The sequence below is a fragment of the Phlebotomus papatasi genome, chromosome 2, assembly GCF_024763615.1.
Source record: "Phlebotomus papatasi isolate M1 chromosome 2, Ppap_2.1, whole genome shotgun sequence".
Taxonomy (NCBI): domain Eukaryota; kingdom Metazoa; phylum Arthropoda; class Insecta; order Diptera; family Psychodidae; genus Phlebotomus; species Phlebotomus papatasi.
The window spans coordinates 104,040,351-104,056,889 of record NC_077223.1 but is presented as its reverse complement, the minus strand read 5'-3'; the positions used below and the strand labels follow the sequence as shown (position 1 = coordinate 104,056,889).

Here is a 16,539-nt window from a genome sequence, read left to right as displayed (position 1 = left end):
TTTGTACTCTTTCTACTCAATTTAAATTTAAATTTAGTTATAATGGCTCCGGCACACCTTTTAGATCAAGATAATTTCATGAAGTCGAAATTTGCATTCCTTTCTATCTCACATGTTTTGCATATGACTATCTCATTCTTTCGCATACCAAATTCGATCGAGCTAAATTGAATTTGGAGTGATGTTTAAGAGAAGAAGAAGAGTGCGAGAGAATGAGATAAACATATACAAAACATGTGAGAATGAAAGGGATGCGAATTTCGACTTCATGAAATTATTCTGATCTAAAAGGTGTGCCGGAGCCATAATAAATTAAATGTAATGTTCCTGTTACACCTTTTAAATCAGGAAAGTATTACGAAATTCATCAATAGAAGAGCCTCGAGTTCAAGACAATTAAAAAAAGAACGAAAAAAATAAGAGCACAATTTTTTTGTTTTTGATTTGTTCGAAAAAAATTTAAATGAAGTGATTAGGATAAAAATTTTAAATAGTGTGTCCACGATAAGATTGTTCACAAGAATAATGCTTTAAAAATGAAGTCTACATAATATTAAAAAAAAGAAAAATATTTTTTGAAAATTTAATTCCTTGTAAATTTATTAGATATATTAGTTTTTTTATTCAAGTATTTGATTAGCGAAATCTCGAATCTTCTTCTTGAGTCCTCCCATCGAGGTCTGTACAAGATCATCGCCGCGGTTCTTCGTTGTTTCATTCCATTTTTTCTTGAAGTCCTCGATGTTCTCAACGCGTTTAGCCTTCTTCTTCAGATCGTATTTCATAATAGCCAAATATGTTTTAACTGGACGGAAATTTGGAGTGTTTGGAGGATTCATCTCCTTGGGTACATAACGAACGTCGTTCTCGCACCATTCTTTGGTTGCTTTTGAGTAATGGCACGACGCCAAATCTGGACAAGATCGGGGGTATGCCATGGCATCTGTACAGAGGGAACAGACTTTTTTGGAGGCACTCCGAGATGTAAATTGACGAGTTCATGTTGCCCTGCATCAAGAACGCCTTGCTCTGACGCCCACATGAGCAGATCGCCATCCAAACCATGTATTTTTTGGAAACTTCTCATGATTTTTCTACCTGTACTTTTTTTTACATCCAGCGCGAGACTTTGCGGTGTAATATTTCTGTCCTGGTAACTGTTTGAAGTCTCCTTTTACGTATGTTTCATCATCCATCAAGATGCACCCACTAAAGCCCGACATCATCTTATCGTGCAGCCTTCAAGCTCGTGTTTAGCTGACTGACTTTGTGCATCCGTTCGATGAGGGGATGTTTCGGCCTTAAAAGTCTTCAGTCCATTCCTCTGTTTGATTTTGTGCACAAGTCTGGGAGAACATTTAAGTTTTTTAGCCATATCCCTCACAGATGTCTGATGATCACCTTTTTCTCCGAATCTCGATCTCAAATACCCCGATTTTTTCCACATAAAGGTTTCTAGACAGTGGTTTTACTGTCAAGGAATCGAAGAATCACCCTCCGGACGGTTTGGCGTGAGGTATTTGTGAGTTTTCCAAGGTCCGCGTAATTGATTCCAGAATTTTTTAGATACGTGTACGATCAGTTCCCATCTTTTTCCATTATTATTTCGTATCTCAGTGAAAAATGAACAGAATTTGATGAGAGTTTCACCAAAAGAAAGGTAAAAACACGTGTTACAATGTTTACATACAACGAAAATGCGGAACTAGTGATATCTGTGATAAAAATATCAAATCCTTTGGAACAATCTTATCGTGGACACGCTTTATAACTGCCGATCCGCCGATCACGGAGACACGAATGGCGCCAATCAGCCGATTTGCCACTCACGATTCACTTGTTGACCATACTTGTTCACCCCTTGCCCTAAACTCATCATTTTCTTAAAAGTTTAAAAGAAATTAGAAAAAAAAACTAATGTATTTTTTTCAAATTTGAAAAATATATATTTTTTATATCTTAATCTTTTTCTTTATTTAGTTGTAAAATATTAGGCAGTATGACACCTTCTAAACCTAATCTATATATGGCAATGCTAGATAGTTTTATTTATTTTTAATCCCCTACACCTACCACGCTTTTTACTTTCTGTAATTATTCTAGAGAGGTTTGCCAAAGTGCAAAATCCCACTTCAAAGCTTAATCCTAAACTTGGTAAATCCCTTTGGAAAGGGCCGTCAACTCTGGGGCGGTGTGTGGGAGGCGGAAAAGCTGAAGACTCGTGTTCCATCCGGCCAAATTCGGTCCGGAGCCTTCGTCCTGCCATATTTTCCGTGTGTGACTGGCGGTGGGAAAGTGCGAGCGCACAGCGAGTGAAATCAGTCATAGATGGAAATCCGTGTGAGGTGGTTGTTGGATCGTTCTCTAACCCATCTGCCATCCCTGACTGTGTGTGCTTCCACTTTTGAGGGTGCCACACCGGAACAGTTTGTGCTAATTGAATTAATTTCACCAACACTGTGTGGTCACTTTGTCCAGTAATTCCCTCGTATGTTCTATCCCAAAAGCAATCCCATGGACAAATACCCAAACAAGTGGGTGGTTAATTGAACTTGATTGCTTTTGCTGAAATTGCGTGAATTTTCTCTTCTTTCGGCCAGACGAGGTGAAATTATTAGAAAACTTCCAAGGTTTTTCCCGCATCCCTATTTCCAATATCATTTTTGTGTATCTCCCTTTTGTAGCAAAATTGTTTTCCCCCCTCTGGTACGCTCAATAACAGAAAATTGGAAGATTGGCAAGAAAAAAAAGCCAGGACATTCTCAGGAGAATCCCTTGAGGTGTGGAATTCTTAAGACAGGAATAGAGGACACACAAAAAGGGTCCCTTCCAAAACAAAAAAAAAACTACTTTTCTAATTGAGAGATAGAAAATGCGAAGGAGTAAATTTTGTGTCCAACACGCAAAAGTTGATCTCAATTAAATGTGGTATCTTTGCCATCATTAATCCTTAAGCCACTCTTGTCAGTGTTTTTTTTTGCTCCTACGTCTTACGTCGTGGTTCTTTGGAGAATCTTATCAGAGAAGAGAAAGTGTGTGAAAGGACTGGAGAAAAAGCGGACGAGAAGATGAAGGCATTTGTGGGGAGAAAAAGTGGTTGGAGTGTTGAAATTTGTTCAATTCTCATTCTGATGATTGCTACAAAATGTTTGGCATCATCATCGTCCACATCATCGGAGGAGGAGTCTACTGAATCCACAGAATTACCATCTACCGTGGAACCGGGTAAAAAATTCTTATCATTTTACTATGGCTTTCGCGGTGTGCTAGTCCTCTTTTTTTATTATCACACATCATTTATCTTAATTTGAGATTGAGTGCGGTTGTTTTTTTTTCTAATCCAAATAGGCCCACAGAGAGTCCCTTTTGACTAAAAATTTGAATATGATGTGTTATCTAAAATTGTCCTGAAAGGCGCATGGGAGTCAACGTGACGAATTTTCCTGGTATATACCTTTATTTGACACAAAGATCAGCACAAATTTATTAATAAACGTGACTAGAAATAAAATGACGATTTTCTGCGTATAAATTATTTCATTCTATTCACTGGGAAAAATTGGAAGCCTTATCACTGAACTATCGCACAATGAATAATCCTCAACTATTTTAAATAATTAAAATTTTGTACGCTCCATTTTGTACGGCACATTATTTGTTTTGAGATTACATTTAGGATAAAAAAAAATTTTGTTCAAAAGCATTTTTATGATTGAAGTATTAAAAAATGAGTTTTGCTTTGACTTGCATTATTTTTAAAAAAGATTTAAAAATGCAAGGGGTGACTCATTTCAAGGAACTCTAGCCAATTTGTCCAGGGAACCCACGGGGAACCCACGAGAAATTCGGAGAACCCACATTTTGTCAGGGAATCTGAAGAATTCATACATTTTTTAGAGAACCTGGGGAACTCATATTTTTTTCAGAGATACCGGGGAGCCCATACATTTGGTCAGAGAACCCAGGGAATCTATAAATTTTGTCAGGGAAGCTGAAGGGCCCCACACATCTTTCAGGGAATTCACGGGGAACCCGTATATTTTTTCAGAGAACCCAGGGAACCTATAAATTTTGTCAGGGAACTCATAGGAAACCCACACTGAGAAAAAAAGAGGGTGCAATTAACTTTTTTTCCTCATAATTTTAACACTTTATGCGTAAAAACATATCAACATTATTTAATGTTAATTTTACACCCTTTCAAGGATAAAAACAACATGAAAAGGGGTAACTTTAACCCCTGATACACCTAAAAAGCATAATATTTACGCCGTTTTCGCATCAATACTGCAGGGTAAAATGAACATTTCCGGAATGTTATTTTTACTTTTTCGGATTTCTCTCAGTGCATAGATTTTGTTACGGGCACCTGGGGAACACATGTATATTTTCAGAAAACCCGGGGAACCCATAAATTTGTCAGGAAACTCAACGAACCCATATATTTTGTCAGGGAACCTGGAGAACACTATGTTTTGTCAAGGAATCCAGAGAGCCCATACATTGTTCAGGGAACTCATAGGAAACCCATGCATTTTGTTAGGGAACCTGCACTGAGAGAAATCCGAAAAAGTTAAAATAACATTCCGGAAATATTAATTTTACCCGGCAGTATTGATCCGAAATCGGTGTAAATATTACCCTTTTTAGGTGTATTGGGGGTTAAAGTTACCCTTTTCATGTTAATTTTACCCTTAAAAAGGTGTAAAATTAACATTATAAAATTGTTGATATATTTTTACACCTAAAAAGTGTTAAAGTTATGAGGAAAAACAGTTAATCGCACCCTCTTTTTTTCTCAGTGTGGGGAATTCATAGATTTTTTCGAGGGACCCGGGGAATCCATGTATTTTTCCAAGGAACTTGAGGAACTAGGGGAACTCATACATTTCATCAGGGAACCTGAGAACTCATACATTTTGTGAGGGAACCTAGGGAACTCATATTTTTTTTAGAGATCCTGCAGAACCCATTCATTTTGTCAGAGATTCTGAAAAATCCACGCATTTTGTTGTCAAAGAATCCATAAATTTTACAAGGTACTCACGCTGAATCTATAGGTATATTTTTGTCACGGAACCTGGGGAATCCATGTATTTTTCCAGAGAACTCATGTATTTTTAAAGAAATTCAGGAAACTCACGCATTTTTTCTGGGAACCCATATATAATTTTTGGGGGACAGGGAACGGGAACGTACTTAACACTGCACTGAGAGAAATCCGAAAAAGTTAAAATAACATGCCGGAAATGGTAATTTTACCCTGCAGTATTGATCCGAAATCGGTGTAAATATTACCCTTTTTAGGTGTATTATGTGTTAAAGTTACCCTTTTTCATGTTAATTTAACACTTAAAAAGGTGTAGAATTAACATTAAAAATTGTTGATATATTTTTACACCTAAAAAGTGTTAAAGTTATGACGAAAAAAAGTTAATCGCACCCCCTTTTTTCTCACAGAGTGTGAGAATATATCAAAAAATATATCAACAATTTTTAATGTTAATTTTACACCTTTTTAAGTGTTAAATTAACATGAAAAAGGGTAACTTTAATCCTTAATACACCTAAAAAGGCTAATATTTACACCGATTTCGGATAAATACTGCAGGGTAAAATTAACATTTCCGGAATGTTATTTTGACTTTTTCGGATTTCTCTCTGTGAATGATCACCTTTTGAGTGAAATTCAAGTATTTTCTTCAAAAATTTGCAAAGAAATATTGTATTTGTTGGCTAAATTTTCCCTGGTCTCCCCTAAAGGCGTAACTGGAAAAAGCTCACAAAGAGTACAAGTTCTGTAAAATGTTCGAAAATGTGATTTTTACCAATCCATCCGAATTGATTCAATGAGTTTAAAACTCAAGGCGCTATCGAGTTCCAAAATTTTGCAAATTTTAATCTACTTCATAATTTTTTTGTGTTTATCGATTCAGCATTGCTTTGAACTGAAATCCTACTCAAAACAACGTATAACACATAGAATAAAATTTTATTTAACAGATTTATTGTTGCTGTATTACCGGATAAAGCTGATACAAATTTATCCGGGATTCAGAGACCTTTATAGTCTTTATAATGAATCCATATTTATCATAATCGATTAATGAATAAGGGCACTCAATTGGTCAATTGGTCAATTGGTAGAGAAGTCGCTCTATGATACAAGTGTCCCGGGTTGGAATCCCCTTTAGGTCACCAGGAATTTTTCTGGTGTTAAAGGTGTTCGAATTTCATCCATTTGATTCGACAGGGCTGACAACTCCATCCCTTGTACACTCAGTCCCGGCATTAACTCTTTCACGTCTTTAGGGTCATATATGTCCCGGGGAAAAAAGTTTCTTTTTGGCTATTTACATTAATTGAAATCTAACTGGAGTCTTGAGAAAATGAGCCAAGAATCTTACATCCTTCTATTATGATGTCGTGCACGAACAGATAGATTTCAATTAATGTAAATACCCGAAAAAAAACTTTTTTCCCCGAGTCATGACATTACCCTAAAGACGCGAAAGAGTTAAGTCCTTCGGAATTATGCACCTGACGGAATTATGCACATAGAATTATGCAAGTTTGCCTACCCTTGGGAGTCAATTTATGAAATCATTTTTGAAATACGCCTGAATGTAGGCGAAAGTGCCCATGTTTGATACGATCCAAGCTTGATAATAACTATTTTTTTCCTATTTTAATCAATAATTGTGACTCATAGTAATATATTTTAATAAATGGTCTTAAGACTCACATTTCCTAAAAAAAAAATAGGATCCCAGCTCTTTTTTCCTAGTTTCAGGAAGCAAAAATCGAAAATAGGTCCAAAATTGTAATTTCCATGCAACATATTTCATAAGTTTTTTCTTAATTAATGTCGCTGTTCAGGAAAACTACTATCATAGGCACATAGAGGGTTCATCAGTATTAATATGATTTTTATTCTTTTATTAATTTATTGTAAGAGAAATTGCATGTTTTTAAATTGTTCACAAATGCTTATTTCCTTTAACTCCGCTGTTTTTAGGTTATGTCTTACATAACCTTAAATTCTGGAATAGATTCTATATTAAAAAGTGAGTCTTTGTTACATTTTCTCAATTTTAGAAATAATTATATCTGACAGAAAATCCATTAAGCTTTGTTCAAGGATTATATTTACATTATTGCATTAAAATTTAACACTGAAGCGAAAAAAGTAGTAAAATCCGTAGCAGAGGTAGCACAGCATACAAGATATTTTATTTATTTTTCACTTGACAAAATTATTTGACAAAAGTTATAACCTTTGGCATAAACATTTTTGGGCAGCATAGCAAGGAAATAACAGAAAATTAGCCAGAAATAATTTTAGTCTAAAACCAGACAATGTCACGGAAACTGAAATAATTTTCCTAAATTAACTTACTCTGTCTGATATATTTCCATTTTTAAAAGTTCTAGCCCCTTAACTTTAAATTATCCAATTTCTTATGCCTCAAAATATGTATTCCTAAATCTATTTAGATTAGGCTTAAAGTAACTTTATATCATTTTTCATCTCAAAAAATAATAAGTGAATCACATAATAGAATTCCGAAAGTTCTCATGATCCCCTGTAAAACAAAAATCATTTACTGATTTGTGCGATTGAATTCATTAAAATTAAAATTTAGGACACCGATATTATTCAGGTAACATTATCCCTAGAGAATATGTTCCAATTTTTTCAATAATGTACATGTACAAATTACAAACATGAATTCAATATAAAATTTCGTTGCTGAAACAGAAAGCTTTTTTGTAATTAGACTGCAATTTGTAAATATGAGTTTCAATTTATTTCTCCCCAAAAAAAACAACTAAATAGAAAAATAATTTTTGGCAAAAGCTTTGAAAATAAAATAATCACTTTGCCAAATATTGATGTCAAATGTTAACAAATATTTGAAACCCATTTTCCATTGAATTAATTCCCGATGTTCTCTCAGAAAACACATCAACAAACATTCATGATACTGTTTGCTATCAATTTTTGAATATATGAATTGAATTTGTTTAAAAATCCATTGATAGGATTGATAATTAATATGCTGTGAATGCAAATGTCTCCGTACCTTTGGACAATTTTTCACCAATATTTTTTCTCTTGCTGAATATCCGTGAATATTTATGGATTTGCAGATAAAATCGCAACGTGTATTGCTGTATTATATTCTTTGTGGTTTATTTTGGGGGTATGAGGATGCCCCAGAACACATAACAAGGCCAGGAAAAGATCGTGGAGGGCAATAAAAAACACGCGAGGGAAAAATTTTCACACACACGCCCCTATACAGTTCTGGGAATAATTATAGGGCATCAATTGAGCTCATGCACTATTGTGAACGATTATAAAAAATTGTAACTGCTATAATTTCTTATTTAAAAATAATTGCGAAAAATTATTTTCGGGCGAGAATAGGGTAAGTATGCCAAATATTGGCAAGCTTCCAATTTCGGCCACTTTGAGTGTAATTTCGGCCAAGCATCTCAATTAATTAAAATTATGGATTTAATTTTCTAATAGTCAATAATTCTTCTCTTTTAAATATTTATTCTTTTCAGAATGCATCTACACTAAAATGTTTAAATTTTTCGTATAATTTGAAATAAAATTGTGTTATAGAAAATTCGATGTGGAAGAAGTTTTAGAAAAATTGTGACAGATCGCTTGTATTGTTGGCAGTCTGGTAGTTTTTCATTAAAATTGTTTAATCTTCAGTAAAGATTATTTTAGTTCGTGTTAATAGAGTATCATTCTTTATATTCAAAGTCGAATTTCTCAGCTGAATCATGTGTTTCGTGTCAAAATAGAGACATTTTCTGAGCGTCTTTCCAGTGAGACGATGCTTACTATTTCGGCCACATCTTGTGCTTGCCCAAAATTCTTAATTTTTTGGTTCTTTTTCAATTTTTCTAACTCGTTCTATCCCTTATTTTACACAATGTGGTCACAAACAAAGCGGCCGAAATTCTACTCTAAGTGACCGACATACTACCCAAAACAATGTCTATATTTTCTGTTAATTTTTCAATGTTTTGTTTTTTTTACTGATTTAAAGAAAACAGAGATGATAAACTACTTTTCAACTGTCTAAACAACCCTCCTGTAAAAAAGTAACAGGAAAGTAACAAGACTTTTGTGTTAATTTGTAATTGTGCTAAAATTTGGCATACTTACCCTATATACAATTTTTTTAAAACACTTTTTAGCTTATATCGTTTTACTTGGGCTATGTACACATACACAATGATCTGTGGTAGGGGAAGGCTTTCAGGCTTAACCTTTGCACATGCTCTAGCTTCGAACACTTCATATTTTTCCCATATCCTTTAATGAATCTGACCTAGGGTAAGTGTGCCAAATTCCGACCAGCTTGCAATTTCGTCCATATTTTTGTTCCTCGAATTTCCATGAATTTTTAGTTTTTGGATATTCTTGAGCTTGTACAATGCAAAAGAATAACAAAAAATGTCGCTTTGACGAGCAAGATAATCTGAAAAAGACATTGAAAGAATTCTGGAAGGGCAAGGAACTATGAGAACGAAGGTGGCCGAAATAGGCCACCAATGCTATGTCAACATTTTTATTCATTTTAAAATGTATTAAGAATGATTTTTGAGAAAATAAAAATGCTAAACTGTCCGCAAGGTTCCAAGCAACACTCCTTATAAAAGAGTAACAAAAATATTCAATTTATATTAAAAATATTACATTTCAAACTTGAGACTTTGTCGCTTGCATGCAACTGTGCTGAAATTTGGTACACTTACCCTAATACCAATATATTTTTATAGTCAGTTTTAAGTTACACATTTCATAAAACAAAAAAAGGTCAGACTCATTAAAAGAACATCAGAAAAATATGAAGTGTTCGAAGGCAGAGTATGTACGAAGCTTGAAAGTTTTCCCTTATTTCTTTGATTAATTTGACCCAATTTTCTCAGGAAATGTATGATTTAAGACTAGCTATTAAAATACCTTGCCATAGATTAGATTTATCAAAGAAATGTGGGAAAAATATAAAGCGTGCGAAGCCATCAGAGTAATGTGCGAAGCTTGAAAGCTTTCCAGTACTGCGATTTTTAAACATTATTTTTATAAGCATAAAACGCGTTTATGCAATAATCTCTATCGTTTTTAGATGATCATTTGATTGGACTAAGGTAAGGTATCCTCGAGTCGACCACCCTGGGTTCCTCAAGTTGACCGGTTAAAATGTTTATTCAATTTATTTACATTTACAATAATATTTAACGAATGGTTTAACATTATAGGGTCAATTATTTTATACTTAATTCAGATGAGTGAAAATATCATAGAAATTGACCATAAAACACTGAAAAATCGTAAAAAGACGGAGCGTTAAGGTATTTCTTAAACAAAAATTTGAATCTTTTTGATATTCTTGACTTTTTTCTTAAGGAATTATTCTAATTATTACCCTCACAAATTAATTGAGAATTCAAATTTTGAGTCTAAACGCACGTTGAGGACTTAATCTTTATTACTTATGCAAAAATTTTAGTACCATGACCAAGTTAAAGATTAATTTTATGTATTAAAATTGAAAGTGCATTTCAAATAAATTGTTCCTCAATTCGACCGGTCGACGAATCATAGCAAGTGAAGCTTTTTTCACTTGAATGTTGTTCTATACTTCTGAATGAATTCATAAAAGTGAGTTTTCCTATTTATTTTAATGATTAACTAAATTTTAAGTGCTAATCATGATGTGTTAAACAAGCCAAAGTTAAATCCATGGCTTTTAAGTTTTGTGATTTGTTTAATTTTAAGAAAAAATGGGTGGTCGAGTAGAGGAACCCCAGGCGGTCGAGTAGAGGTACACTTCGCATTTTTGAAACATTTTAATTTTTTTATAATTTAAACTTATATTATGACTAAATGAAGTTCACAATTAGATAGATAAGAATGTATTCTATAGTTTTAGGTAAAAACCCTATCAAAAAACACAAATTGTAACTGTTTTTTTTCATAAGTTTTTCACAAAAATCTATCCTTAAGTGGTCGACATAGGATACTTTACCTTACGTACCGAAGCCATGATAGAACGAGGCATTACACCATTTTATTACTTATTTTATATAAAGCTACTCTTAATACTTTTTAAACTTAATTAAAATATAGATATTGATTTGGGTAATATTTCGGCCACCTTGATTTTCATAGTTCCTTACCCTTCCGGAGTTCTTGCAATATTTTTTTCACATCACAGGGGAAAGCGTCCATAGTTCTTAGGATCCTAAGCTCTGCAATGACTAAAATGTTTCCTATGTTTCTGAAGAAATATGACTTCGCAATATATTTTAAAAACTGGGCATTTTCCCTTAGGTTTTAAAATATGTGTGCGATGCATCAGATTTATTGAGAAACATGGCAATAGTTTAGTCGTTACGAAGCTTGGGACTGTACGAACCATGGGCACCTTTCCTTATAATCTCTAATGTATGCAAGAACTAAAAATTCATGGAAAGGACAATGGGCAAAAGTGGTCTATGGTGCGACCACCAATGAGCCCTATATCATTGAATAGGCCATGGTATAGGTAACAACTTTTGCTCCGGGACCAAGGTTCTAAACCATGGGGGAAATGTTCCAGAACATAAAAAATATTTTTATAGAAGAAAAAAAATCTCTTATACAAAATGTGAGCACTTATACTGTCTTTTTTTTTAAGGGAAAAAATAAATTGTAACATAAAATATATTAAATTACTACATATTCTCGAAATGGACATAAAAGCATATGTCTTTGCAATGCATAACATACGTTTGAAGTCAAAACTTCAAACTTTATATCTCATAGATTTATCAACCGAATTTAATCAATGATTACTCAATCGAAAGGTCTCGCAAAATCCTACATATTGGCGGTATATATAAGTTCACGAGTCGCCCGCTAGGGACGATCCAGGTTATAACAATTTTTAATTAACAAGAAGTGTGTTAAGTTTCGAAACTATTCAACCGATTTTAATGATCTTACTTTTAATATGTTATAGAGAGAGATATGCGCTCATTGTATTCATCGATTTCAGTGGAATGATTACATATCGTCGGTTGCCTCAGCAACTGTGCTAACTGCATCTGCTTTGTGTCTGCATTCATTGAAAACGCTGCGCAGCGATGCGTTGCCTACAACGAATGCTGACACAAAGCAAATGCAGTTAGCACAGTTGCTGAGGCAACCGACGATATTTTGACTTATTTTTCTAACTGTGATTTATTTATTTTCTTTTGTATTGTAATCTGATTGTATATGACTGAATAGCCTTCCATAAACCTTGTTCCCATACCGAGTTTCAGCTTTCTACATTTTCTGAGAGAGGAGTTATAGTGAAAAAAGTCCTCATTTTGTATGGGGACTACTGCAAAGAGTGGCAGGGGGAAACGTATATATACACGGTTAAAGAGCCTTATATTGTCTTTGATCATATGTCAAGTTTCTTATTTCTGCTACTTTTCACAGAGGAGTTATAGTGGAAAAAGTCAATGTTTTGTAGGAAAGCAACAAGAAGGAGTGGAGGAGGGAAGAGCCTATATACATGATTAAGGAAGCTTTGGCAAAACTTGATCGCATACTAAGTTTTAGCTTTCTACTTCTTCTCAGAGCAAAGTTATAATAAAAAATGTCCACATTTTGTATGGGGACTACTGGAAGGAGGGGTGGGGGGAGGGGCTAGTATCTATGGATAAATAGCATAAGTCATACATTGACTCCATACCGAATTTCATGAAGATCCCTTTAGCTGATGTTGAGTAATTCGATGTCTAAATAGTATTTTTTCAAAAGGATAAAGACGTTTTTACAAGGACTTCCCGCGTATATTGTCCTGGGTCTCGGTAGTTTTTCATCCTACAGTATTACCTATAAAATGCGCCTAGTCACATCTGTGGTCGCCACGTAGACAAAGGACATTTTTGCCCAATGTCCTTTGAGAAACAAAAGAAGTGGCCGAAATTGCAAACCGGTCGAAATTTGGTACAGTTTCCCTGTTTATCAAATTGTACATCGTTGCCTATAGCCATCAACAAAGAAATTGGTGTTATTATTATTTTCTTTCGGCTAAAAAATATGTAAAAAAAACAGTTCAGAGTATGATGAGCTCAACATTTGATAAAAATTCAGCAATAATTCTCAGAACTGTATCATTCACAGCCTTCATTCCCATTGGGTGCGATAAACAAATAAAATTGTCCAGCAATTTGAGGTTTCAGGAGGATGATACTCATTTCCCAGCGTGTCTATTTGGTGAAATAATTTATTGATAATCACATAATACTAATTTCATGTTTAAATCCCAACACATTTCGCCCATAAAATGTTGTATTTAGTGTCAAACAAAATAGCATCTCTCCAGTGAAGCGATATCAAATTTTCCCAATGTTTGAAAGTCCAGTATATGTGTTGTAATTTATGGGCGGAAAAGCCAGGTCCTCTGGATGGGGGGGGGGGGGGGGGGCGGGAGGGGGCACTGGGGCTAGGCGAAATGGCGAGATTTTAATTCAAAAAGTTTAACACACCAACTCTGCGATTAAATTTTGTGTTTCCCGGTTCGCCAGAAAGTTGATGAAGTAGGAAATATTAAAGGCGTCAGTAAAATGTGAAAATGCTAAAATAGATATAAATTAAGTGAAGTACTTCCTAGTGAAACATTCAAACAACTCACAACTGAAATTAGTCACTTTGTGAACATAGTCTGAGGGCGTTGGAGAAATGTGACGCGGGTGGATGGTGGAGGGGTCCCTCTTCTATGCTAACACTTTCTGAAATGCTGTAAATTTTAATACAACCCCCATAAGTCCCCCTTTACCCCCTTCCCCCCAAAGTCCTCATAGACCAAACTCCAAAATGACTTTTTTTCATCCTGTCGTTCTCGCGAAAATCCCCCAACACCCTAGGAATAATTTAGCAAAAAGTCGTCCTATTAATCACAAAATGGAGAGGCAAAAGATGATAAAAACCCCATCATGGGTAGTAAATTATCATTTACCCAGGAGAAACATCATTAAATCTTCGGCAATGCATTAATTTTTGTGTTCACAATTGAGACAAGTCCTCCAAAGTGGAATTCATTCCATTTATTTATTTATTTATTTTTTTTTGGCGTTATACAGCAGCTCATCCCTGAGTCACAAAAGAAAAAAAAATAAATAAATAAAGATGAAATATCTCCTGGAAATGTTTGCATGTGGAAAATGTTTCGTGATTTAAGTGCTGGGTGGTGGTAAATTTGCATTTCTAGGTCACGAACTAATTACAAAAGCAGCACAAAAAATCTTGCAAAAGAAAATTCAACCCCATTCACATGCACTACTGCAAAATCTCGAAATAAATTCACCACCCCATGCCAAATTCTCCGGGAAAAAAGCAACTAATGGTTGAAAATAATCCAATAATTTCCTCCAAACACTTTTCTAATGGCCCAAGAAAAAATCCCGCAGTGCAAACATATTGACAGAATTCCAAGATTAATTCAATACGAAAATCCTCGAGATTAAACTGGGTATTCAGAACGATTTTTGGTGTTTGCTTTTCATTCCTAGATAGGAAAAGCTATTATACATTTCGAAGATTTTCTGCATTATCTATACGATGTGAAAGAGCCAAGAGGGGTAGACTTCACCGGAAATTGCGAGAATGATATAAGGGATTTATTGGGTCAAATGCAGGTATTTCGTATATTGATTACTTGCTTATACAGAAGTCTAATTAGAGACGACAGTTTCCATGACACCTTGAATGGATTAGAAAAGCTATTTCATACACTAACTTCCGGAGGAATGGACAGGATGAGCCATTATAATCGATATCCCAAGACGTCTAATATAAGAACTGAATTATTCATTACCCTAACCCTTCACAGCATTCTCCCGGAAAACTATCACATAAGAGCTAATAATAATATGAAGAAAAAGAGATGGAAAAGCGTCCCAGCTTTGCGGAATGCCCGAACTCACGAGAAAGTCCTTTCTGTTAGCATATTTTTTGTATGCACATGGGGTTACTGCTGATTTAATCTTCTTTATAGACAATACGAAAGCCGGTAAAATTATGGGAAGGGGTCATCGACGACATTAAGTCGATATCTCTTGCCGTTGGAGCTCTGGCTTCCTAACAAACTTAAAGTCAAGTAAAACAAAAATCCGAAATTTTTTTTTCAAAAATCGATACTTAACCGTTTCATTACCGATTGCGACCTATGCAGCTGGGTCCGAAATTTTAATAGGGTAAAAAGAGGTAATTTGGAACCATTTACAATTTGGGACACTTGAGATTTTGTCACTGTTGCAGATGAGTAAAGAGCAAACAAAGACCGCAAAACAGAAGAAAAAGACGATTAAAAAGAAAAGGAACAGATTTCTTCCTTTTGAATCTCTAAAACAGTGAGAAAATCTGAAATTTCCCAAATTGTAAATGATTCCAAATTGCCTCATTTTACCCTACCTTTCCAAAAAATTCAAATTTAACCAAAGTTTGGACGAAATGTTCACCTGGATTACTTCTAAAACATATCCGAAAATCATTAAAAAAGCTTGGGCCGAAATTGTGAAAAACAAAAAAAACATGGTTTCGATGGGAATTGAGGAGGGTGGGGAAAAAAGAAAAAAAAGCATCTGGAGATATTGTTTTTTATTAGGGGTCATCTAAGACCGGAAGTTGATATCTATTACCGTTTAAGCTCCAGGACGGTGACAAGTTAAAGAAAAGACGATTATATGCTCTCTTATTGATTTCGAGCAGTAAAAGTTCTTAATCAAAGGACAATGGGCAAAAGTGGTCTATGGTGCGACCACCAATGAAACCTATATCATTGAATAGGCCATGGTATAGGTAAGTACTTTTGTTCCGGAACCAAATTTCTAAACCATGAGGGAAAAGTTCTAGAGCATAAAAACTATTTTCGTAGAAGAAAAATAATCTCTTATACAAAATGTGCGCATTTATACTTTTTTTTTAAGGAAATACATAAATTCCAAGTTGTCAAAGTTTTTAATCAACAAGAAATGTGTTAAGTTTCGAAACTATTCAACCAATTTTAATTATCTTATAATATGTATCTCTGATACTTTTCATGAGTTATAGAGAGAAATATGGCCTCATTGTATTCATCGATTTCAGTAGAATCATTACATATTTTGACTTATTTTTGTAACTGTGATTTATTTATTTATTTATTATTTTCTTTTGAAATCGTAATCAGATTTTATATAACTGAATAGCCTTACATAAGCATTTTTCCCGTGCCTAGTTTCAGTTTTCTACTTTTTCTCAGGGAGGAGTTATAGTGGGAAAAGTCCTCATTTTGTATGGGGACTGTTGGAAGGAGTGGCGGGGGGAAACGTATATAAAGACGGTTAAAGAGCCTTCCATTGCCCTTGATCTTATGCCAAGTTTCTGATTTTTACTTTTTTTCACAAATGAGTTATCGTGGAAAAAGTCATTATTTTGTATGGGGGCTACAAGAAGAAGTGGAGGGAGGAGGCGCCTATATACATGGTTAA

The 16,539-nt window shown here is 34.5% G+C and overlaps 1 protein-coding gene across 3 annotated transcripts in view; it reads left to right on the top strand.

Moving 5' to 3' along the window:
* The first annotated feature begins 2,320 nt into the window (after positions 1-2,320).
* Positions 2,321-16,539, top strand: part of LOC129800544 (locomotion-related protein Hikaru genki) — a 110,523-nt gene continuing 96,304 nt past the window's right edge. Inside the window, exons 1-2 of one of the 3 annotated variants that reach the window (XM_055845015.1) lie at positions 2,321-2,605; positions 2,969-3,225. In XM_055845015.1, coding sequence (XP_055700990.1) covers positions 3,069-3,225 — 157 coding nt within the window. In that variant the 5' untranslated portion in view covers positions 2,321-2,605; positions 2,969-3,068. Of the gene's footprint in view, positions 3,226-16,539 lie in introns of all 3 variants that reach the window. The other 2 variants (XM_055845014.1, XM_055845013.1) reach the window with 2 other exon arrangements.